At 46.7% G+C, this 25,776-nt stretch overlaps 1 protein-coding gene across 6 annotated transcripts in view; it reads right to left on the bottom strand.

Moving 5' to 3' along the window:
• Positions 1–5,678: 5,678 nt before the first annotated feature.
• TTLL5 (tubulin tyrosine ligase like 5) overlaps positions 5,679–25,776 on the bottom strand; it is a 213,984-nt gene continuing 193,886 nt past the window's right edge. For 3 of the 6 annotated variants that reach the window (XM_074955972.1, XM_074955974.1, XM_074955973.1), the window contains exon 33: positions 5,679–8,597. In XM_074955972.1, the coding sequence (XP_074812073.1) occupies positions 8,557–8,597 (41 nt within the window). In that variant the 3' untranslated portion in view covers positions 5,679–8,556. The remainder of the gene's footprint in view (positions 8,598–25,776) is intronic. The other 3 variants (XM_074955975.1, XM_074955976.1, XM_074955977.1) reach the window with 1 other exon arrangement.

Below are 25,776 nucleotides of genomic sequence, written 5' to 3'. Positions count from 1 at the left end.
AATTCTTGACATCTGATTTGTGTCCATTTATTCTTTTACGTAGAGACTGTCCAGTTTGACCAATGTACATGGCAGAGGGGCATTGCTGGCACATGATGGCATATATCACATTGGTAGATGTGCAGGTGAATGAGCCTCTGACAGTGTGGCTGATGTTATTAGGCCCTGTGATGGTGTCCCCTGAATAGATATGTGGGCACAGTTGGCAACGGGCTTTGTTGCAAGGATAGGTTCCTGGGTTAGTGGTTCTGTTGTGTGGTATGTGGTTGCTGGTGAGTATTCGCTTCAGGTTGGGGGGCTGTCTGTAGGCAAGAACTGGCCTGTCTCCCAAGATTTGTGAGAGTGTTGGGTCATCCTTCAGGATAGGCTGTAGATCCTCGATAATGCGTTGGAGGGGTTTTAGTTGGGGGCTGAAGGTGACGGCCAGTGGCGTTCTGTTATTTTCTTTGTTAGGCCTGTCCTATAGTAGGTGACTTCTGGAAACTCTTCTGGCTCTATCAATCTGTTTCTTCACTTCCGCAGGTGGGTATTGTAGTTGTAAGAATGCTTGATAGAGATCTTGTAGGTGTTTGTCTCTGTCTGAGGGGTTGGAGCAAATGCGGTTGTATTGCAGAGCTTGGCTGTAGACAATGGATCGTGTGGTGTGGTCAGGGTGAAAGCTGGAGGCATGTAGGTAGGAATAGCGGTCAGTAGGTTTCTGGTATAGGGTGGTTTTTATGTGACCATTGTTTATTAGCACTGTAGTGTCCAAGAAGTGGATCTCTTGTGTGGTCTGGTCCAGGCTGAGGTTGATGGTGGGATGGAAATTGTTGAAATCATGGTGGAATTTCTCAAGGGCTTCTTTTCCATGGGTCCAGATGATGAAGATGTCATCAATATAGCGCAAGTAGAGTAGGGGCGTTAGGGGACGAGAGCTGAGGAAGAGTTGTTCTAAGTCAGCCATAAAAATGTTGGCATACTGTGGGGCCATGCGGGTACCTATAGCAGTGCCACTGATTTGAAGGTATACATTGTCCCCAAATGTAAAATAGTTATGGGTAAGGACAAAGTCACAAAGTTCAGCCACCAGGTTAGCCGTGACATTATCAGGGATAGTGTTCTTGACGGCTTGTAGTCCATCTTTGTGTGGAATGTGGGTGTAGAGGGCTTCTACATCCATTGTGGCCAGGATGGTGTTATCAGGAAGATCACCGATGGATTGTAGTTTCCTCAGGAAGTCAGTGGTGGCTCGAAGGTAGCTGGGAGTGTTGGTAGCGTAGGGCCTGATGAGAGAGAGTCTACATAGCCAGACAATCCTGCTGTCAGGGTGCCAATGCCTGAGATGATGGGGCGCCCAGGATTTCCAGGTTTATGGATCTTGGGTAGTAGATAGAATATCCCAGGTCGGGGTTCCAGGGGTGTGTCTGTGTGGATTTGATCTTGTGCTTTTTCAGGGAGTTTCTTGAGCAAATGCTGTAGTTTCTTTTGGTAACTCGCAGTGGGATCAGAGGGTAATGGCTTGTAGAAAGTGGTGTTGGAGAGCTGCCTAGCAGCCTCTTGTTCATATTCCGACCTATTCATGATGACAACAGCACCTCCTTTGTCAGCCTTTTTGATTATGATGTCAGAGTTGTTTCTGAGGCTCTGGATGGCATTGTGTTCTGCACGGCTGAGGTTGTGGGGCAAGTGATGCTGCTTTTCCACAATTTTAGCCCGTGCACGTCAGCGGAAGCACTCTATGTAGAAGTCCAGTCTGCTGTCTCGACCTTCAGGAGGAGTCCACCTAGAATCCTTCTTTTTGTAGTGTTGGTAGGAAGGTCTCTGTGGATTAGTATGTTGTTCAGAGGTGTGTTGGAAATATTCCTTGAGTCGGAGACGTCGAAAATAGGATTCTAGGTCACCACAGAACTGTATCATGTTCGTGGGGGTGGAGGGGCAGAAGGAGAGGCCCCGAGATAGGACAGCTGCTTCTGCTGGGCTAAGAGTATAGTTGGATAGGTTAACAATATTGCTGGTGGCAGACTCTGCACTCAGAAGCATACAAGAGAGGAAGAAAGGAGTACTCTGCACTGCCATATGGGAGACCATGGGTATGATTGTATGTGGCAGCCCCTTGTTTCTCAGGTTAGGAGTGCTCTACAGTAGCATGCAAGAGACCTAGGTCTGAATCCCAGTGCCATGCAACTCTGGTTGCAGCGTTCTCCACTGTTACACAGGGGAACTACATCACTTATTGCAAAGGTGGAAGGCACTCAGCTACTATAGCGATGAGTATGATATAAGAACCATTACGGAATAAAATGCTGTCCCAGACCCTTGCTCTCTGTGCTGACTGTGCTCTCCACTGGCCCTAGCTATTCAACAGGCACATGGGAAAACAGTGTACCACCCCCACCCCGTGTGTGTGAATTGGAGTGTGCTGCTTCCCCGATTCTGGTCTCCTGCCAACAGACTTCAGTGCACAAAGGAAATGAGATTACATAGAAGAAAAAAGGAATAAAAGGCATAAATTCACACAAACCTTTGTCTGTTTCACTGAAAACAATATCAGCTTTGCTCCAACTCACTAAGTTTCAGATCTCTCTGACTTTTCTGTGTTGCTTTTGACATCTTCCATTCTTCAAGTTCACAAATCCCTTTCTGTACTTTCTGGCTGCCACTAAACTGTCTTGTGTCTGCCCGAGGTACTCATCCCATCAGAGGCAGAGAATACAGGGGACCTTGAGCCATCACTTGGACTGCAGCCTAAAACAGTCATGGCCCCCCATGGCAGTTCACTGTTGTCAATGGTTTGTGATGACAGATTTTGATGGTGGAGCTGGGTTCTCAATGCAGGACAGATTCCATAGCACTGGGAGAGCTGGAGAAACTTCTGGGGACGGTTTCACTGTACAAAAAAGGTTCCTCACTTATTAAAAGGATATCTGCAACATTTAGCTCCTGGAATCTGTATTAAGGGGCTCACCTATCTCCATCACCTCTCCACAGGTGATGTCAGGCAGAAGGATGGCTCAGATAAAAATTCAAGAGGTCATTGCTGCTAGTGCACATGGAGCCCATGAGGGTGACAAACTCAATCCATACACAATGCAGAACAACAGTAACTGAGAAGGCACCTAGCTGACAAGAGCTCCAGGAACCCATCTTAATGATCTTTACATAGCAGCACCAATTAGACAAATTAGGGAGGGGAAAACATACTCCTTGACTCAAAAAAAAAAAGTTAGAATTTTAAATTGGAGCCCTTAGAATGGGTTACCCAAAAGCTGAATAAAATGAGTCACTAACATGCACCTATGATTCTTAGTAAAGGAGCAGCTGGGCTTCCAGGTGGCTGCTTTGCAAATCTCTTCTATAGTATCCATTCCAGTTTCTCTCCTGGAAGCAACCTGAGCCCTGGCCCAAAGGACTTTTACAAAGGACCCCTTCTCAGAGTGATGCTTCAAGAACAGGGGAACAAATGGAGAAGTCAATACTTCACAAGCTGCTTTGCATTTCTGTGCTGCTACAGAACCCACAGAAAGAATCAGCTAATCTGAAAGACTTTTGTCTTTTCTAGGTAAAATGTGAGAGGCTTCAGGTCATGTTGCACAAATGTAGGATCCTTTCTTTGTCACATCCTGAGTTGCTCTGAAGGAAAGGAAACAAGGGACACCTTTTGCTCACTGTGAGAGCTCGGATATGTCTTGGGAATGCAGCTGAGCACAGGAAGAAAGGCAACAAATTGAAAATGGCATCAAATGGTTGTGATTTCTCCTAATCTTCTAGCTGATCGAATTGTAACTGAAAATGCCACCTGTGTCCACAGATTTAAAAGGAGGATGGCACTGTATTCTGGCCACCTTAGGCTCCTCCAGGGAGGTGGGCTTGCATGGAATTTAGACTTCAGGTGCTTGGCTGCTTTTAGAACACTTCTAAGTAGGGGATGAGGTTGCACAGGGAAGGTGGCATTATATCTGAGAGAACTAAAACACAGCAGCCAGGTCCTTTCAGGTACTAGGGCTTTTCTTTAGGCTCCATTGGAAAAAATATTTTAAAATCAGGTATTTAGCACCCAAAGAGGGAACTAACTCATAAGGAGAAGGCTTTTCAGATTAGGTTGTACTTGCCATTGGTTGCTTGTGTTAAAGACTTAAGAAGGGTATTAATGTCTGAGTCAGGGAGAACTTGGCACTTCAGGGTCAGTCTCTCACAAGCTATATCCATAAGAAAAGGATGTTCTTATCATTGTGAATCAGTTCCTATTGATTAAGAAATGAAGAGTCCAGGGCTTGGCTAAGGACAGTTGCACACACAGGCTGTTCCATGGCTAACCTGGAATTATGAGAATCCACTTCATCTTGTCCCTTTGTACTTTTCTCAGCACCTGGGGAATGAGGGGGAAAGGAGGGAAGGTTCACAGCAGGCTGCAATTTCAGGGAACAAAGAATGTGTCTATCCTTAGTGCAAGGGGCCCCTATATCTGCGGCAGAACTGAGGCACTTTACAGCTGTGGCTTGTGGCAAACGTGTATTATTAGAATTTCCCACATCCTGCACATCTGGTGAAATACTTGTGGATTGAAGCTCCAATCCCTGTGATATATGCTGGAACTGCTGAGCCAAATTGCTCTGATGCGGACTTTCTCAGCTATGTGGACGGCTGTGAATGTCACAAGATTCTCTTCTGCCCATTTCAGCGTGGGTAGGAGAAGGGCTACAATGTTCCCCCGCCTCTATACATGTGGTAAGACATCACCACAGCATTGTCTAGATGGACTGATGCAAAAAAGTGTAATGTAGAATGGCTTGTGATGCAGAAGTAGCAGGTGAACTGCTTTCATTTCCAGTCTGCTCTTATGAAGATGCTTCTGGTTCTTTGAGCACTTATCTAATTCATACAAACTCTCTTTGCAAGGAAACTGGCATCTGTCATTACGATGGTCCAGGCAAGATGTGAGCATGCAAATCCCTTGAGAAAAGGAGCAGGCGTGTCTCACCAGAGCAGAGATTTCCTGACATTCTTCTGGAAGGGTTTTCTTCTTCAGAAATGAAATTAGTCCTATTGTGAGAGCAGAAGAAAGTAAAGATTTTCTGTGAGCCAAGGAGCTGCAGGACAGCGTGGTACTTAGAGGATGTCCTGGTCACTAGTGAAACAATATTCTAGGGCCTTTCATGAGACAAATATCTGTGGGCTTTCCAAGTGATGAAACAGGCTTGTAAAGGGCCAAGATCCTCTGATCCTCCAGAGTGCGCTCAAGGATTTATGATAAAGCCCATGGGTAAAAGAAGATAAAATTTTCTGAACCACAACCAGAGCCTTTGGAAGAGATTGACTTACCAGTTATCTAAATATGACAGAACTTAATCCCTTTCGCAGTGAAGGGCACCTGCTACCATACTATATTATTACCATTTATTATTTGCATTGCAATAACACCAAAAGACATCAATTAGAATCTGGACCCCTTTGTGCTAAGTGTTGTACAAACACATAGGAAGACACAACCCATGTCTTGAAGAGCTGGAAATGAGTGTAACACACAATAGAAAGGAAGGGGAAGGAGGACAAAGGAAATGGTGATAAAATCTGACTGTAGCATACCTTAGCAATAAACACAATCTGATGATTATATATCATTTTAAAGTAATTTTTATTTTTGACTAATTCCAACTGCCTTCAGCCCAGCATCATTAGTTGGCTACAATCAGAATCTTTGTGAAAATGTACAGAGCCATGACTTATGGCAGGACCGGCTGCTATTTTCATTCTTAGGTAATTCTCATGAGATGCTTGTGATAGGTACATGGAAACATGAGTTTTGCAGGTCTGTGGATGCTAAGAATTCTCCAGCTGACATTAGGCCAAAGAGATTCCATTTTGAATTTCTGGTACTACAAACAAGAGAGAAAATGCTTTCATCTAGCTGTCCTCAACAGACAGGAAGATTGGCACAAACTTCTGAGAGGTGCTGGGTACATTTGCTTACATCATCTCCTTTTTGAAAGGTCAGAGGCATAAGGAGAGAACGTTTCTTAAGCCTGAGGAAAGTGAGGCAAATTCTATCTGTTAACCATTTGAACTGATGGAATGAACTCATTTGTCTGGTATTTTCCCCGTCTTAGAAACTAGTTAATTCTATCTCCAAAGGAATGTGGGGAACATGGCTGCAGGAAGTCAGTAACTGGATTTGTTAGTATAAGGATTTGCCCAAGGACTTCCTCCTGCCCTTCGGTAGCTATTGTAGTATCCAAGCTGTGGAAATTAGGTCAGTAAAGTAAATGTTCCTCTGAAGAAGTTTGTTGGCTTTGGGGCAGAAGTGTACTGAGCTTAGGAACCTGTCATCTCTTTGCCTTCTTTAAGGCCAATTCCATTTTTTGTCTGAACAGGTCAGATACAGAAGTTTCCCCTTTCCAAGGAACATCATACTTCTGAGAGAACATTGTACTCTTGGCATGGATTTTTAGTGAGGAGGCCCAGATATCACTCTTCTCCTTAGGAAGTCTATCTGTTTCACTGAATATAACCACAAAGCTTTCTCCCCAGGGTTTTCCCAAACATAAGCGAATCTTCCCTTTAGATTGAAAACAGTGGGTAAAACACTTTTTGTAAAGGTCAGGAATATTCTTTCACTGTGAAGTAGCAGGTGGGAAAGAATACTCTAACCAGCTCAGAGCCTTGAGCACTGCAGTTCTATGGCTCATGTACTACGCATTAAAACTCCTCAAGGAGGCAATTTCAAAACTCCTCAGGGAGGCAATTTCAGAATCTGACTCTGAAGAGGATGAAAAACTTTCTCCTCCTCCACAGAAATTCCAGGGGAGATGGACTTGGATTTCTCTTTGGCTTCTCAGGGAAGGAAGGTCTGTCAGGCTTCCTTACATGAGAGCTGGGCTCTCTGCTTTGTTTGTGAGAGGGCTTCTTGCTCTTGTGGCGTTTAGTAGAGGACTAACCTCTATGGTTAGGCTGAGTGGCAGGGAAGCTGTAGAGATTCTGATTTCCCTGAGGCCTAACCAAGGTAGCCTGCTAGCTTCTGATCAGAAATTAAACAGGAAGAGGAGGGAAGGGTCACTTGCACTACTAGGCTCTGCAACCAGTTGATATGAGAGCTGGAAGTCTGTTCTCACACATTACAGGCACATGCCATCTGCTGCTGCCAGTTGCCATTACAGATACAGCAGTTGATGTGGACCCTCTTATTAATCTTTGTTTTTCCATTTTTCCAGGCATTGCCTGAGGGGTGAACATCAGCAACCTCTCCTCACTAAGGCAGAGTGGAAACCAGGTCCTGAGAGCACTAGCAGCAGGGACGCCAAGTGGCAGGAAGACTTCTTTCTTCTGATATATCCTTCATCCTGTCCATCACTTGTCTGCCAGTCACCTGAGGAGGACCTCGTAGCACTGATTACTGGAACTACAGTGTGTACTGCAGGAATGATAGGGAGGCAAATGTAATTTGGAAGGAGAGAGACCAGATCCTAGCAGCCTGTTCAGTGTGGGGTCCAATGTAAACATTAGGAGCCTTTGTGTTGTTCGGGAACATGGTCTGTTATAATTGTTCCATTTGGCTGTTTGACAGGAGAAAGAATATGGAAAATATGTGAAAAACTTATTGGTTATTTAATGAACCTAGAAACTGAGCAGGGCCTGACGATATATTCTCCGCATTTTAGGGAGCAACGCGTTTTTAACCCAATGCAATCTCCAGCTGCTGATGCACTCCTCTAACCCAGGCAGAGTTATCTTCATAGCACTAGCCAAACTTTGACTGGAGTGGTGCAACAAGCCACTGCTGCAGCTGACAGAAACCACCCGTCTCTTGGGCTTCAGGTCTGGTTCTAGGAACATCAGCCAATCATGAAAAAGTTTAGAAAGCAGAAATAAATGGGAGGAGAAAGTAAAATACAAAAATAAGCCACACCAAATAGAAACATCCAGCAATGAAACAACACGACATTACAGTCAGATTTTAAAATACTGCCCAAAATAATAAAGGAGCAAATATTGATTGGGTGTAAATTAATAACTGAAAATATAAACCATACAACCAAAATGAAACTACTTTATTCAAACTGAGTATTTCCATGGCTTCCTGCCAAAATTCAAGATGACAGCCAATGAGGATATCTCTCATCACATGGTCTGTCTTCTGTCATTGGTTGTCATGTGGTGTGAGCAGTGCTCATAGAGGGCAGAGAACTGCGTCTGTTACAGGATTAGGATGGGCTGAAATGGCTGAGTGGATGAGGCTTCATGTTCAAACTTAGATCTTGGGAAGCACTATGCAGACAGCTAGAGGACCTCTGTCTTATGTGAGAGTCTCTATGGCTGGTGGGTGAAAGGAGGTGTGGGAGAGGAGAAGGAATCCTGGGGGCTCAGCAGCAGAAGCTCTGAGAGGGAATGGTGCCCCTCAGCTCGGAGCCTTACCACTGGTTCCCACAGACACGCAACTTCTCTCCTCTCCTCAGCAAGTCCTTTGGAATGTGCAGCAGGGCCTCACTGTCAACCTCATCTGGGTGTTAAAGGGATGGTGGTGTGATGAGCAGTCATTGCTGCTTCATCCCTTGCCTTGAACTCAGGAGCGGTGCACTGGGCTTCTCACCTGGTGCCCAGGGTTAATCCATCACTGCGAGTAGGAGCTGGAAAAGACACAAAGCAAAGCCTGTGAGTGACCTCAGAGGGGAGTGTAAAACACCACTACACTGACCCAGTGGCTGCAGAAGTAATTAGTACTAGAAATTTGGAACTCCCTGTCAGACTGCAAACCACACTACAGCTACACACAAATGCATAGATCAATATGCTAAGCCCATCTGAATGAGCTAACAGCTTAAAAGCCATAAATACTTCTCACCATCCCCTCGATAATAACTACCTCTTCAGCTGCTTATGACTGGCTCTCTGCCTGACCCATCTGCTCCTCACAACATCCTCCCACAGTCATGCTACTGAGTCTTTTTTTTCCTCTTCAGTACATTTGGTCTCTTCCGTTCTGTGTCTTTTGCTCCCTTGCTTGCTGGTCAGGAACCTCTAGCCCCCAAAAAGAAGGAGCTGAGGGGCTCATTGCTGCAGGGGGTGAGCTCTCTGAATGAATAATTTGGGGGGTGGGAAAGGATTTTTTCCTTCCCGTCTGTTCAGAATGGAGTTTAATCCTGAGCTCTGCATTTTCCCACTTTGGCAGCTTTAAGGCAAAACCCTGTCATTTTCACTTCTTTTACTTAAAATTTTTTATTTGATGTTCATTTAAAAAAAAAAATCCAGAATGCTTAGCAATGCACCATGTTTGTTTTGAATAGGTCATGTTTTTTGGTTATTCAAGTGAGCAAAACTTTTCCTGTATATTTAGGAAATCAGTTTGCTCTTAGACTTGAACAACACTTACTGGGAGCTGTGTTTATTAAAAATAAATGCACTTGGAACCAGAATGCCAATGATGTGCACTTGGACTGGTTACTGGTCCAGAAATCTGCATCCAGCATCCTATTGTCACTCTGAATTCACCTGCCATGTTAATGCCAGTGCAATGGAAGGGAAATGAAGTCACACAAGCCATCCATCCAACCTCGCCACTCACCCTCCTGCTCCACAGAGATTCCCTGGCCTCTCTTTCCCCATGTAACCCTGTAACACAAGTGGCCCTTCCACATACACTAACATGAGCTCATATTTCACAAGTTCTTTGTGCCTGGATGTCTTGAAGGCTCATGCAGGGAAGGGCATTCCTAGGCATATGTGGAAATTGATGAGTCCCTATCTTCAGAGCAGCTGCTGGGCACTACTGCAATACAAATATTAAAACAATCTAAGTAAATCCACGGGGCATTCCCCTTTCAGGCTGTTGCTGGCCTGTTCACCAACCTCAAATGGGTGCTGGGTGACGAAGAGGGACAGATTTCTTGTTAGCCAAAGGAACCTTAGAAATAGGCTTGGAATGAGATTGTCTCAATCCCCAGACTATGATGATTGAGTCTCTTTCCTCAAAAGATTCATGGGACTGAGTCACCATGTATAACAGATTGAATCCCCTTATCCTCCACTTCCCAGGAGTTGTTAGAACAAAAGTCTGTCTGGCTATCTATCCAGGTACTAGTATGGCCTCCATGACTATAACATCTGAGCACTTCATAAACATTAATGAATTTATCCTCAGAGCACTTCTCTGCAACAAGGAAGTTGCATCTCCATTTCACAGCTAGGGCACTGAAGCACAAAGGCCACGTGATTTGCCTAAGATAACACAGTGAGTCTGTGGCAGAGCTAGGAAACCAAATCTCTTGAATTCTAATCTTAAACACAAGACCTTCCTCCTTCCTACAAGGGCTGATAACCCTAGAAACTCATCTCTCTTGGCTCCATGCAAAGGGACTTTCCAGTCTTACAGTGCTGCCCATGCTTCCCTTGGTAATGTACAGCTTGAGTCTGAAAGGAGGTAAATTGATACACTTAATATATATCCTAGAGTGGGTGACATTAGCAAACAGGGACAGCTGACAAGTGAAGACCAACCTGCCCCCTTCCCCACCTTTTCTGGGCACAAGTCCAATTTGGCTTGCTGGACTATGCAGGCTCAAGAAAGCAACAGCTCCATGTCACAAAACCCTACCTGGGTGGGTAACACAAAAGGGCTGCCCACAACTGTAAGCATTTGAATGAAATCTCCCTGCATGAAAAGGCTGGTGAACAGCCTCATTAGGAAGGAGAGACAGGCTTGGGGAGGCCAGTGTGACCCCTGCTGTCTCCCCCACGCCACAGAGAAGACAGAGATTTACCTTCCCATCCAACACCACTACAAAGTCCCTGTACTCTGGATAAACCCAGATCTGTTTTCCCTTATTCACCCCCCACTCTGGCACTTCGAGTGCAGAAGGTGAGGGCCTGCAAGGATTCTAAAAATTAATACTGGCAACTCCAGGCTGGTATTAAACTCCCAAGGTTATAGCTTTTCTCTGACCTTGGATGGGTAGATTCTGCCACCACCCAAGTGCAACCCCCTCGCCTTCCCCTTTTGAGAACCCAGGAAGGAGCACTTAGGAATTCCTTCCTGTGGGGTACCCTCAAGCCCTTTCACGCCCCCGCCCCCCCGAGGAAGAGCTGAGAAAGAAAACAAAGGAAATCAGCTGTTGCCACCAGCTAATTAAACAACATGTGCACAAACCTCTTAGGACACAAAAAAACCCAATCCTGTTTTAAAAAAGATAAATTTTATTAAAAACAAAAAGAAAGAAAATACATCTGGAACTTAGGCTTTTTGCTAGGTCTTAAAAAAACAATTACAAAAATTAAGCATCAAGATAGCTCTCTTGAGGTTCAGCTTAAAGGTTACAAGCAAAACAAAAGCATTTAGGGGTTAGCACAGAGGAGTCCAGAAGCCAATAAGAAATAACCCTAATCGTGTCTTTCTAGACATTCCTGATCTACCTACATATCTGGAGTTCACGAGTAGTTCTAGGTATGATTTGATGATTTTTCATACCTAGTTTAAAGCTTTTTAGATCATAGTTTCAGACCTGTCCCTGCTTTGTCCCCTCTCTCCAGAGAATGGCAACAGACAGACAAAGGGGAAGTTTCCCCCAATTTTAAAAAGTTCTAGCCCTCCCATTGGCTTTTTTGGTCAGGTGCCCACTCCCTTCTTTTTACCTATGGGCTTTTTTTAACGCTTTACAGGTAAAGCAAGTAGAGAACAGCAACTAACAGGGATTTTATAGCTACTGGCTGGCTGGGTGTCCATAAAAGGGAGCAACCCCCCTCCCCTTCATTTATCACAACTACAAAGTCCTTGTGCTCTGGATAAACCCAGATCTGTTTCCCCTTATTCACCTCCCCACTCCCCAGGTTGTTTACTGTAGTTGCTTCTCTCTGCTCTGGCTCTGTCCTTCCCCCCATTCAATTTCCATGAGTCTTGCTACACTCTAACCTATTCACTCTAATTTTTTGGCCTACATTTCTCTACTGCAAACCAAGAGTAAATCAATGCCACAAAAAGACATCCAGTTCAGTGGAGGGGCAGAGTCAATTCCTGTATTGGTAGCAAGGTACCAAAGGACCAAGTACAAGACAGTAGAAGTAACAGAAGGTTACTCACCCTGCGCAGTAACTGAGGTTCTTTGAGATGGTTGTCTCTGTGGGCGCTCCACTTTAGGTGAATCTCTGCCCCTGCACTTGTAATTGCAGATTTTTAGTAACAGTGCCTGGTTGGGTCACACGTGCGTCCTCTCCATCTCGCATTGCCTCAGGCAGTCACGTAGTGCTGTGTGACCAACCCTCCCTGGATTCCTTCTCTACTGCAGAGTCTCTAGTGTGAAAAAACTCCAAAGTAGAGGGGAGGAAGGAGAGTAGTGAAGCACCCACAGGGACAACTATCTCGAAGAACCTCAGTTACTGCACAGGATGAGTAATCTTCTCTTCTTCATTAAGGAGTGTCCCTGTGAGTGTTCCACTTTAGGTGACTGTAGAGCAGTGCCCCTCTGTGGAAGGGAGGGGTTTTGGAGTTGCATGGTGGTTGATAAAACTGTAAGTCCAAGTAGAGCATCTGATGCTGAGTGTTGCTCTATGGCATAGTGTTGTGTGAATGTATGTACTGTTGCCCAGGTGGCTGCTTTGCAGATGTCCATTAAAGGCACATTATTGAAGAAGGCTACTGACGTAGAGAAAGTTCTGGTGGAATGAGTGTGGGTCCCTGGTGGGGGTTGTATCTGATGATGGTAATAGCAAAAGTCAGTGCAGCCAGGGATCCATTTTGACAGCCTTTGTTTGGGTCTGGTGTCTCCCTTAGATCGTTCTGTGATGGAAGAAATAACTTTGGTGACTTTCTGAAAGACTTTGTCCTCTCAATGTAAAAAGCTAGTGCCCTATGGGTGTCTAGGGTATGAAGCGTTGCTTCTTGTTTGTTCCCATGAAGTTTTGGGGAAAACAATGGGAGATGAATGGGATGATTCAAATGAATGATTAAACTATTTTCGGTAGAAACTTGGGGTGTGGTCATAGGGTAACTTTATTTTTGAAAAATATTGTGTATGGGGGATGTGCCATGAGGCCCCCCGTTCTCCCACTCATCGGGCGGATGTGATAGTGACGAGGTAGGCCGCCTTCATCAAGAGGTAGAGAAGTGAGCATGTTGCTAATGGTTCAAAAGGGGGCTCCATAAGGCATTGCAGCACCAGATTGAGGTCCCATGATGGAGTGGGGGCTCGTATTTCTGCGTAGAGGTTACGAAGACCCTAGAGAGAACGTTTAATGGTAGGGTGGGTGAACATTGAGAACTCATGCACTTTGTGGTGGAATGTCGTGACTGCCCCAACGTGTACTTTGATGGAGCTCATTGAGAAACCTGATTTCTTGAGTTCTATTATGTAATCCAATACCACTGGTAAAGGAGAGGTACTTACCATTGTTTGCCTATACTGCCATCATGTATAGAATCTCTTCCATTTGTGAAGGTAGGTATACCAGGTAGTAGACCTTCTGCTGTTTAAAAGAATGTTCCTTTCCTCCTAACAGTCATTTCATTGTCTTGGAACCATGGAGTAGCCATGCCTTCAGGTGGAGTCTTGCTAGGTTCAGATGGTAGACCCGGCACGCACTCAGAGACAGGACATGAGGTAGAAGTGGAAGAGTGTGTGGTGGGCACATAAGCCATCTTCTGGAGGTAAGGAAACCATGTTCGCCTGGGCTACCTAGAAGCTATCAAGATGACTCTGGAGTTGTCGGTCCTTATCTTGTGTATGACTCTGGCTAGGAGAGAGGTTGGAGGGAAAGCATACTGTTGATGTGTATCCCATTTGAGGAGAAAAGCATTGCTGAGAGATCATGGTCCCAGTACCACTCTGGAGCAGAAGTAAGGGCACTTGGCTGGTTTGTCGCAAAGAGATCTATAGTTGGGAACCCCTTGCATCTGAATATGTTCTCAAGTACCCTGGTGTTCATTTCCCACTGGGAAAATGGGAAAACCCATTTCCCACTGGGTCCTGGGAAAATTTTCTGCTCAGTGCATCTGTTGTGGTGTTTTGGCATCGTGGTAGGTAAGAGGTTGAGATGTCAACGTTGTAGCAGATGTACCAATTCCATAGTTGCATCACTTCTGTGCACAGGGAGTGTGACTATGCCCCTCCTTGGTGGTTTATAAAAGACATACAAGTAACGTTGTCCATCAGCACTTTTATAGCCTTGTTCTTGATCAAGGGTAGGAAGTGTGAACATACATTGCAGACTCCCAATGAACTCCAGTCTCTGTATGGGTGTGAAAGTTGATTTTTGTTTGTTTATCTGTAGACTCAGCTATGTGAAAGAGCTACTGTCTTTTGGATAGGCCCATCATTGGAATATTGATTGTGAGACTCTGTTCTTCAGTTCCCATTCGTGATACTGGGAAAATTGTCTGCTCAAGGGTCTACAGTTGTGTTCTGGCAACCGGGGAAGTAGGATACTGAAATGTGTATGTTGTGGATTATGCACCAGTTCCAAAACTTCATGGCCTTTCTGCATAGGGAGTGAGAGCGGGAGCCTCCCTGTCAATTTATATAGAACATGCAGGTGATGTTGTCAGTCATCACGCATACTGTTTCGTTCTTTATCAATGGGAGGAAGTGAAGACAGGCATTGTGAACTGCGCATAGTTTGAGGAGGTTGATGTGTAACTGAGTCTGCGTGGAAGACCATCTCCCTTGAATTGTATGCTGATTCAGGTGGGTGCTCTAGCCAGTCAACAAGGCATATGTTGTAATTAGCATGGATGCTGGATCCTGGTGAAAGAGGATCCCTGTACATACATTATCTGGTTGTGTCCACCAGTGTAGGAATTCCTTGATTTCTGGTGGCATTGTGAGGCTCCTGTTCAAGCTGTGTTTGTTTGGTACATTCACGGAACATAATTAGCCCTGTAGGTAGCACATGTGCAGTTGTGCGTGTCTTAGCACAAAAGTGATGGCCACCATATGACTCTATAGCTGTAGGCAGGTATGTGCCAATATCTGTGGGCTGTTCGTGACTACTGAGATAAGGTTGGTCAGTGTCATGAATCTGTTAATCGGTAATGATGCCCTGGCGTCTATGGAATCTACATGGGCTCTGATGAAGTCCAGTTGTTGTACCGGAAATAGGGTTGATTTTTGTTCATTTATCTGTAGCCCTAAATTCTGGAAGAGATGGATCGTCCTTTTGATTGTTTCTGATCGAGAGGGGCCTTTGAGTAAGCAGTCGTCCAGATATGGAAATACAGTAACTCCTCACTTAACGTTGTAGTTATGTTCCTGAAAAATGCTACTTTAAGTAAAATGATGTTAAGTGAAACCAATTTCCCCATAAGAATTAATGTAAATAGGGGGAGTTAGGTTCCAGGGAAAATTTTTTTGCCAGACAATAGACATTATATACATATACAGTATAAGTTTTAAATAATTTTAAACAATTTAATACTTTACTCACCAGTGATGATAGTGCAGCTTGGTTGAGGCAGGGGCGTAGTGGGATGGGGTGGGCGGAACGGGGCAAGCCCCCATGCTCTGACCCCGCTCCCCGGCAGGAGTACTGAGCGGGGCGAGCCAAACAACCTTATAAGGGAACATTGCACGACTTTAAATGAGTATGTTCTCTAATAGATCAGCAACCTAATAACGAAATAATGTTAACTGGGACAACTTTAAGTGAGGAGTTACTGTATTATAATCCCTTGTTTGCGCAAATGTGTTGCCACTACTACAAGGGTTTTTGAGAAGACTCTCGGTGCAGCGGAAAGGCCAAATGGTAGAACTCTGTATTGGTAGTGGTCACTTCCCACTGTGAACCAGAGGAACCTTCTGTGAGCGGGATGTATGGTGATGTGGAAGTAGGTGTCTTGTAGCTTGAGGGTTGAGAACCAGTCCTCCCTTTCCAGTGCTGATATTACTGTGGTCACTGTGACCATCTTGAATCTCTGGGCTTGTACAAACTTGTTGAACTTTCTGAGATCTAGAATGGGTCTCCATCCTCCATTTTTCTTCTGAGTTAAGAAGTAATGCGAGTAGAATCCCTTCCCCATGTGTTGTGTAGGAACTAGTTTCATGGTACCTAACTGTAGAAGATGGTTTACTTCTTGTTGTAGCAGATGCTCATGAGACGGGTCCCTGAAGAGGGACGGGGAGGGCAGTAGGGTGTGTGGGCAGGAGGTGAAAGGGATGGCATAGCCTGATCTTATGATCTCTAAAACCCATTGGTCCATAGTATTGATGCCCAGACATGGTAAAAAAGGCGTAATCGCTGGCCAAAGACCTGGTTGGTATTCGCGCTGTCAGGTGAGGGAGGTCATTCAGACCCTCGACCAAATTTTCAAAATTGTTGCTTGACTGATGTGGATTATGACATAGAGGACTGGGTTTGAGAAGCTCAATGTCTCTGTGACCTTTGTCTGTGTCTTTAGGGGTATAGTCATTGCTGATTGTGTGTAAACGAGGTGTCTCTGCTGCATTGATATGGCTGGCAACATCTCTGTTTTGTCACAGGTGTATATATCCTGAGTGTATGGAGAGTCACTTGGGAATCTTTCATCAAGGACAGGATCTTGTTGGTTTTGGCAGAGAAAAGTTTTTCTCTGTAGAATGGAAGATCTTCCATTTTTACTTAAGAACATAAGAACGTAACATAAGAATGGCTATACTGGGTCAGACCAAAGGACCATCTAGCCCAGTATCCTGTCTTCCGACAGTGGCCAATGTCAGGTGCTTCAGAAGGAATGAACAGGTAACCATCGAGTGATCCATCCCCTGTCACCCATTCCCAACTTCTGGCAAACAGAGGCTAGGGACACCATCCCTGCCCATCCTGGCTAACAGCCACTGATGGACCTATCCTCCATTAATTTTATCTACTTGGACGTCTTTCAGAATTCCTGAGGATTGCAGCCATGATGCCCTGCACATTACCACGCCTTGACCTTTCCCTGTGTGGATTGGGAGGCAGTAAGCCACCATGGATCCCAGTAAGGCCACTGTGGTGGAAATGGCACAGGTGGCGGCATCCATGGGTATCCGTACCATCCTTGAGTTTCAGGTCTGGAGTGGTATTCCTGGTGTTCTGGTGGACCTGGTCTGGTAGCTGTGTGGATAGGCAAGGAGTGATGGAAGGAGTAGATTTCCCCTTCGTCGTCATCATACTCATCACTGGATAAAGGAAGAGCTGATCTGGGTGGTGTGGTATGTTGGCACGGTACCGCACATGCTGGAGTAAGGTTAGTGCTGAGGAGGCTAGAAGATCTTTATGGCAGAGAAACTGCTGCAGTACCAAGAACATCAGCACCGAGGAGGGTGTTGTCAGCGATACCAATGCCTTTACTGCAGTTGTCGGTGCTGCGGGTCGTGCACTATGCGCTATGGAGGCAGAAGGTGGAGGCATAGACTATAGCGCTGCTGAGATGCTTGGTGCCACATGTTTGAGCGGCTCCAGCAATACTAAGGCAGGGAAGTTAGGTTTCCCTTTTTTGCCTTTTTCTGAGCCCACCCACTTAGGATCTTTTGCTTGCGCAGTACCCATGGTACCAGATGGTCCTGTTACTTCCAAAGTGGATGGCTCTCGGTGCAGTTAGGATCGATGTGGTCTGACAGGTCGGGAAATCTCTCTTTTTGGTGGGTTCTCATGATAGTGATGTGAAAGCCTGTTTCTTTGTTGCCTTTTGGGGGGAGGTGCTCCTTCCTCTGAGAGTTTAATGGGGAACCTCTTTCCAACATTGTCGTTAGAGACTGTTGTCCAGGAGGAGTCTGTGATCCAGGATTGTATGCCAGGCAGAGAGACTTCTCCCTCATGATGCGTTTTAGCTGTAGGTCTCTTGACTTCCTGGCAAAGGCTTTTAAATTGTGGCAGTGAGAGCACTTTTGTGAAATGCATGTCTCATCAAGGCAGTGAACACACTCTGAATGCCGGTCCAAGACTGTGATTGACGGCCAGCAAGTAAGACAACGTTTAAACCCCAGGGAACTGACCATGCCGCTTAGAATAGGGTCTCTCCCGGGAGGGAGGGTAACTATACTATGCTAAAGGGCATATTAGTAACTAGAACTTAAACACCTAAGACAAGAATCTTTTTTTAAGAAAAGAAAAATAAATGGGGAAGAGGTAGAGTAGTTAACTATGAACTAAATAACTGGGTTATGAACTGGTACTCTAAAGTTAGAACTAGACTAAAGAGAAAGCTCAGAGGCACTGCCAAGTGCTCCATCTCAAGCCGAGGGCAGTAGAGAAGGAACGGGTGGGGCAGAGGTTTGGTCGCACAACTCTATGTAACCGCCAGAAGTGGTGCGAGATGGGGAAAGCGCATGTGTGACCAAACCAGGTACTGCTACTAAAAATCTCTGATTACAAGCACAGGGGCAGGAGCTGCGGAAGCTCCCTAAAAGGGGGGAGGCACTGGTGCCCGAACTGTGGCCCTGCTCCTCATGCCATCCCTTCCCCCGAGGCCCACCCCCACGCTGCCCCTTCTCCCAGAGCCCCCCCCTCGTGCCGCCCATTCCCCAAGGTCCCACCCCTGTGCTGCCTCTTATCCATAGGCCCTGCTCACTTGCTGCCTCTGCTTCCCAAGACCCTGCCCCCACTCGCTCCTTTCTGCCCCCTCCCTGTCATGACTGGTAAAAAGTGCCCTCCCACTTTTAAAAGTGATGGGGCCATGGCCCTCAGCTCCTCCTGTTCTGGCGCCCCTGCACAGCGGTGCAGATTCACCTAAAGTGGAGCACTTACAGGGACACTCCTCAAAGAAGAACCAGGGGATCATGTGAGTTCTCCAAATCTTTGCACGATTGATCCTGAAGGGCATCTCCAAAAAGGTGAGATCCTGACTAGATACTGAGAACTGGCAGAGTTCAGCCAGCTGCAGGGCAACCCTCACCCTCTGCTCGCCCTCCATACCATTCTTATTCTGAAGGCTCAAACAAGAGGTCACTGCCTCTCCGGCTTATGAATTTTCTTCTAGGCTTCTACAGTTCAGGCTAGTTCCAAGTCAGTTTTAAACAGGGGACCTGATTTAAGAGACCATCCCCTCCTCCCTCTCCTATTTCTCCAGCCCCATGTCTGCTTTCAGCAGATCTGAAATGCTCCCCAGGCTTGGACTGGCCCCTCATTAGCATTCAACCAGGAGATAACAGGAAACAGCTTCTTCCTCTCATAAAACAAAGGCACGAGAGGTGCAAGAGGCAGACCAGTCTCACGAGTTTAGAAATAAGTGTATTTTTGTTTCATTAGAAGTGAGCCCAGCCCCTCAGATCTAGCTGAGAGGTGATGGCTGAATTTGACATTATCCTGTTAATATCATCTGAGGGGGGCTTAGAAAGATGCTGCCTTCAGAACGGAGTTTTAGATTATGTTGGGATTAATGAGAGTTCCCCATACAACTCAGATAGGTGGATAAACACAGAAACAATTGTAATCTGTTAGTTTTAGAGCTCCACGTTCATTGTGAAGCTATTGTAATGTACATGGCTAGGCCTCTAATGTCTGCTCACTAATAGTCACTCTGCCCTCCTTCTCCATGCAACCATGTGAAATCGACTAAGAGAAAAGGTGTCACACTACCACCTCACTCCCTTCCAGTCCCTCTGCACTGTTATCAGGGGCTCAGTCTCTGCACTGCTCTGGGCCAATAATCCCACAACTACCTGTACCAGGATCAACCGTGACTCCGGCTCTCCATCTGCCATCTTTTCATGACTGTGGGAGTCAGCTGCTGCCCTATGGCCCTGAGATTGTAGGAAGGGGACTGAAGGGAGGGAGGCGGCCCTGGATAGCTTTGGGATGCTTCAAAGGACAATGGTTTTAGGAGGATATTTCTTGGAACAGATGTGAAACCAAATACTCGCCATCACAGCAGCCCTCCATCTTCTCAAAAAGGGAAATGTAACAGTGGGATTCACCTCCCTTCACCACATCAAGCCCTGCTTCTTTCCAAATTCCTATGACACAAGGCAGATTGTGTTTCCTGCTAATCCCCTTTTGGCAGCGCTGTAGGAAGGGGGCACCACAGGAAGGGCAGAAAGAGGTACTCACAGAATGTCATAACCATTGGTGGCACAGGCTGTGCGCAGGGTGGAGGGTTCTGCTGGGGAAGCTTTGGTCCATGTGGAAGATGCTGGGGTTCTGACCACTGCTCCCTTTAAACAGTCCAGTAAGTTTATCAGATAGCTAGCCTGTTCTGAAAGGATTTATGGGGACGTGTTTGCATTACTATATTCCTGTGCTAGGGTTAGTGGTCAGGTATCATCAGAAGCAGTTCGCTGGTGCCATGAGGTATTTCACGCCCTGAACAGCCAGGCCAGTCTGAGGCAGAGGTCACTCAAGGTGCCCATTTGAAGTTACTTTTCAAAGTCAAGACCACATGTGCAGTCAGTCACAGAAACAAGAGAGAGCCAGAAGGGTGGCAATGAAGAGTGGAATTAACAGGATTAGTGGTATGGAGGAGAGGAATCAGCGACAGAGTGTGGAAACCTGAGTGAGTCCTGTTCCCAGCTGCTACTGCTGAAGGATTTGGACAGATTCAGCTGGTCTCACTACACTGACTGTAACTGTAGCCAAGGTTCCCCTGGGGGCTGTGTTATCAACATAAAAATAAATGCATTGGTGCTCAACAACCCATCGCCTTCTCAGGCTGCAGAGAAGCCTGAGAGAAGCTGAGGGATCCTGGACAAGGGCAGCAGCTGGGAATCTCACCTTACTGCAGCAAATGCCCGAGTGACTGATACAGGCTGTGTACACTAGCCTCCCCATTTATGCTACATTTCCTGTCCTTGTCCTCTATGGTCCCGGGGAACTGGGACCCGCTACCTAGTGATACAAGAATCTCCTACCTCCAGGACAGTTTCTGTATCTATACCTGGGCAAATAATGTGAAATAATTTTTAATTAATCTGCATCTGTTGTGTTTACACCCTTTTTGTATTTGTCTGAAAGTTTTTCACTAGCACAAATGCTAGTGTAAAGTGAATTTTAAGCTTGCATATTTGAATACCCGAGGAAAGCAATTTTTAAACTCTTTTTCCCTGAATATGCACACAAGAAACTGGATGATAAGGTGACACTTATCCAATCAGGAAGCAGATACAGCACCATGTGTGACTTATGTGGCCAACCCCTACTAAGCAACTCAACTCCAATTTGATATTTCATGTAGTAAGCCATAAATGAAATTAATGGGAAATGCCATCAAATCTGGATAATAATAAAAAACCTGAAAAAAATCACCATCTGTCTGTTGATTTTCTGCAAACTGAAAAATTCTGGGGCTGAGCTAGACTGATCACTGACTCTGAAGAATCAAACAGCAATAGTCATAAAAGGTGCCTTCTCTCACAACTAGCTGGCAAGAAGACTCCATCCTCTCTTCTAAAACACCTAGCCATGGTGGTTTACACATTCATCACCTTCAGGCTAGACAGCTGTACTTCTCTCTTCCTCAACCTAAAGAAGAAATTTATGAAGAAACTACTGATAATGTACCGGGTAGCAGTCTGTCTTCTAAATGGATTAGGTCCAAGACAGCAAATCATGCCAGTACTCCTCAACTAGCATTAGCTCCCCGTGCGCTTAGGGATCCAATTCAAAGCCCTCAGCGATATGGGTGCATTTTATCTCAAAGACTGACTCTCCTTCAGGAGGGCCCCCCCGCCGCCCCATGCAGCTGAATACCTCTGGCACTCAGATATTCACAGCTGGGGCCAGATGAATTTCTATAGTACAGGGGTAGGCAACATATGGCATGCTTGCCAAAGGCGGCACGTGACCTAATTTTCAGTGGCACTCACACTGCCCGGGTCCTGGCCACTGGTCCCAGGGGCTTCGCTGCTGGCCTGGGGTACTGGCTGCTGGCCCGCTGCCTGCCGGGGTTCCGTCCAGGGCCAGTGCAAGGATGTTTGGCACCCTAGGTGAAACTTCCACCTTGTGCCAGCCCCCCAGCCCTGCGGCAGCTCCCCACGCCCCCCCCCGCCCTGAGGCGCCCCCCCTATGGCAGCTCCCCACCGTCCCTTCCTTCCCTCCCTCCCTCAGCCCGGGGAGCCGTGTGGCAACTTCCTGCCGCCCCCTCTCTCCCTCCCTCCCTCCCCTCGGCCAGGGAGCCATGCGGCAACTCCCCACCACCCCCCCCCTCGGCCCAGGGAGCCGCGTGCAGCAACTCCCCGCCGTGCAGCAGCTCCCCTTGGCCCGGGGAGCCGTGCAGCAACTCCCTGCCCCAGCTCACCTCTGCTCCGCCTCCTCCCCGAGCACGTCGCCGCTTCTCCCGCCTCCCAGGCTTGCGGCACCAATCAGCTGTTTGGCGCGCAACCCTGGGAGGGAGAGAAGCAGAGCGGGGCAGTGTGCTCGGGGAGGAGGCGGAGCAGAGGTGATCTGGGGAGGGAGCGCAACTGTGCACAGCCCCCCTTTACTTGCTGCAGCTGGCCCTCCCCGTGCCCCCATGCCCCAGCTCACCTCAGCTCCACTGACTCCCCAGAGCGCGCTTTTGGCCGCCCCCAACCTCTTACTGCACCGGCCCTGGTTCTGTCCGCTGGCCCTGCTCAGCCCACTGCCGGCCCCAGGTCCCGGCCACCGGTCCAGGGGGCTCTGCTGCTGGCCTGGGGTTCTGGCTGCTGGCCCAGGGCTCTGCAGCTGCCTCCAGCTGTGGCCCACTGGCCCCAGCCTGGGGCAGTGAGGGGTGAAGACAGGGGCAAGAGCGAACACAGCTCATCGCCCCCACCTTAAAAATTGTTCCAGCGCCACTGTGCCGGGATATTTTTAAGTCCTGATTTGCTGCTTATCACGTCACGTGGAACAGTGCACTGCATTTGATGCTGAGATTAGAATGTACATGCAAGAACTGGACTCAGAATTTTCTGACTGATTTCAAGATTTTCAGCAATTTGGCCCAGTGCTTTCTTTTCTAATTAAACCTGAAAAGTTCAACGAAGCAACTTGGATTTGTCTGTATTTCAGTGGATGGGTGTTGAAGATTTCAAAATGCTGCTCATTCAGTTAAAAAGCTCAGAATTGTGGGCATCAAAGTTTGGAGATCTGCGGAGTGCACTTGAAGCTACTGAGAGAGATCATGGGGCCTCTATTCTGACCTGCTGGACGTCCCTGCCAGTGAAATTTAACTGTTTGAAGAAAATTGCGTTTGCAATGCTTTCAGCATTTGGATCCACATACCTGTGTGAACAGGTATTTTCACACATGAAATTTGTCCTCTGTCCCTCTAGGAGCCGGTTAACAACTGATCACTCAGAAGCCTGTGTGCAGCCTAAAATATCCAAATACGTGCCAGACATTGGAAAACTCAGCAAGGAAAAGCAAGGGCAAGGATCACACTAAACTGATAAGATCTGCATTTTAATTTAATTTTAAATGTAGCTTCTTAAACATTTTAAAACTTCCATTTTCAGAATGGAAAAGCACGTTCCTCAGTGCTGCAGTGCTACCTGCCTCCTTGCCTGTGTTCAGATGCTAAAAATTCCCGGGGGAAAAAGAGACACCTTTTACACCAGGGAAATCTCTTTTTCCCAACATAGGCGCAGAAACAATTTATAATTTCAGGTACTGTGTCTCTACAAAGGAGTGGAAAGTAAAACATTAAGATATGGAAAAGAGTGTGCCCCACATGCCTGATATTGTAAGTTTCTTTAATGGAAACCATTACTGGATGAACAGGCCCTCAGGTGACTGGCTCAGATTGAGTAACAAACTGACTAGCCTATAGCCTTGTGGCTTCATCATCTGGACACAGCCAGCTTGAACTCTGTGCCTGCCCCAAAGGCCATTCCTGGAATTGAATAGCTCCACCATAAACTTCAGCACAGGCCATTCACTCAGCAAGCAACAGCCAGGCAGCCTCAGGAGGATGTGATTGCTCTTCTTAATCCCCTGTCTGATTACTTCGCTAGCACACATTGTGTTAAATTCCATTAGGGAGAAAATAGCAGAGGAATTCTCTCTAGGGACCCTCAGTCTAAGGCAGGGTGAATCTAAACTTGGTTCATATAGAGGGACTAGAGTTTTCTCCGGTGGAACTGGTAATATAGTAATGGTTGCCCATATGGTCTGATTTTCAGAGTTGCGGGGCACCCACTACTTTCATTAAAGTCAATGCGGTAGGCGGGGGGCTTGCGGATGTACAACACCTGAGAAAATCAGAAGAACTAGAGGTTAAGGTTCCTAATCTGCATTGGTTGCTTGGCTCAGAACTTTGGGTAGTGTCACAGCAGAAGTGACCCTCACCTTGTGCTCCGATCTACCATCATGAGTTCAAGTCAGGCTCACAGCATCCAGAAAAAATGGTTACTCACCTTTCGTAACCGTTCTTCGATATGTGTTGCTCATGTCCATTTCATTGTAGGTGTGAATGCTTGCCACATGCACCAGTGCCGGAAGTTTTTACCCTCAGTAGTATCCGTTGGGGACTGGCTCTGGCGCCCTCTGGAGTAGCGAGCATATGCGCCGGTATAAGGGCGCCACCAGCCCCCTCCCTCCCTCAGTTCCTTCTTGCTGGAACTCCGACAGAGGGAAAGGAGGGTGGGTCATGAAATGGACATAAGCAACACATCTCGAAGAACAACAGTTACGAAAGGTGAGTAACCATTTTTTCTTTGAGTACTTGCTCAATATCCATTTGATTGTAAGTGACTCCCAAGCGGTACCTTCAGAGGCGGGAAAGCGTTCACGGACGTGTCGATTGCAACACAGTTCTGCCAAATCCAGCATCATCCCTGGCTTGCCATCACCTAGATGGCATAATGCATCGCGAAAGTGTGTACTGATGACCACGTCACGGTTCTACAGATGTCCTGGATGGGGATATGGGCCAGCCAAAGATGACTGATCCCTAGTAGAGTGAGCCTTCACTATCGGTGAAAGCACAGTCTGCATCAACTCATAACAAGTATGGATGCAGGTGGTGATCCAATTCAAAATCGTCTGAGACGATACCAGAAGGCCCTTTATCCTGTCAGCTAATGTGATAAAGAGCTGGGTCGATCTGCGGAAGGGCTTGGTGTGCTCCAGGTAGAAAGCTAGGGTGCGCCTGACATCTAGAGTGTGCAGACACTTCTCCTCATTGGTTGTGTAAGGCTTTGGACACAACACCGGGAGGAAGATATCCTAGTTGACATGGAAGTGCGACACCACCTTTGGCAGGAAGGCCAGCAGATGCACCTTGTCTTTTTAGAACACTGTATACGGGGGCTCCAAAGTGAGGGCTTTAATTTCGGACACTCGTCTCGCTGAGGTAATGGCTACAAGGAATGTGACCTTCCACGACAGGTGCAAGAGAGCAAGAGGTCAGAGGCTCAAAAGGAGAACTGGTGAGCCTGGAGAGGACCAGGTTGAGATCCCACTGGGGAACCGGATCTCATAAGAACGTAAGAATGGTCCTACTGGGTCAGACCAAAGGTCCATCTAGCCCAATATCCTGTCTTCCGACAGTGGCCAGTGCCAGATGCCCCAGAGGGAATGAACAGAACAGGTAATCATAAAGTGATCCATCCCCTGTTGCTGATTCCCAGCTTCCGGCAAACGGAGGCTAGGGACACCATTCCTGCCCATCCTGGCTAATAGCCATTGATGGACCTATCCTCCATGAATTTATCTACTTGGATGTCTTTCAGAATTCCAAGATCCATGTACTTTGTAACCACTCTTGGCGCCATCGCTAGGCCAAACAGGAGCACAGGGAACTGGTAGTGTATCTGACTGATCACAAACCATAGGACTCTCCTGTGGCCGGGAAATATAAAAGTACGCATCCTTCAGGTCGAAGGCGGCATACCAGTCTCCAGGAAGGGAATGATGGAGGCCAGGGAGACCAGGCATAACCTCAACTTTTTGAGGTATTTGTTGAGGTTCTGCAGGTTT

Source organism: Natator depressus, chromosome 6, assembly GCF_965152275.1.
Source record: "Natator depressus isolate rNatDep1 chromosome 6, rNatDep2.hap1, whole genome shotgun sequence".
Classification (NCBI taxonomy): domain Eukaryota; kingdom Metazoa; phylum Chordata; order Testudines; family Cheloniidae; genus Natator; species Natator depressus.
The sequence above is the reverse complement of the archived record's forward strand: the minus strand, read 5'-3'. Positions and strand labels throughout refer to the sequence as shown.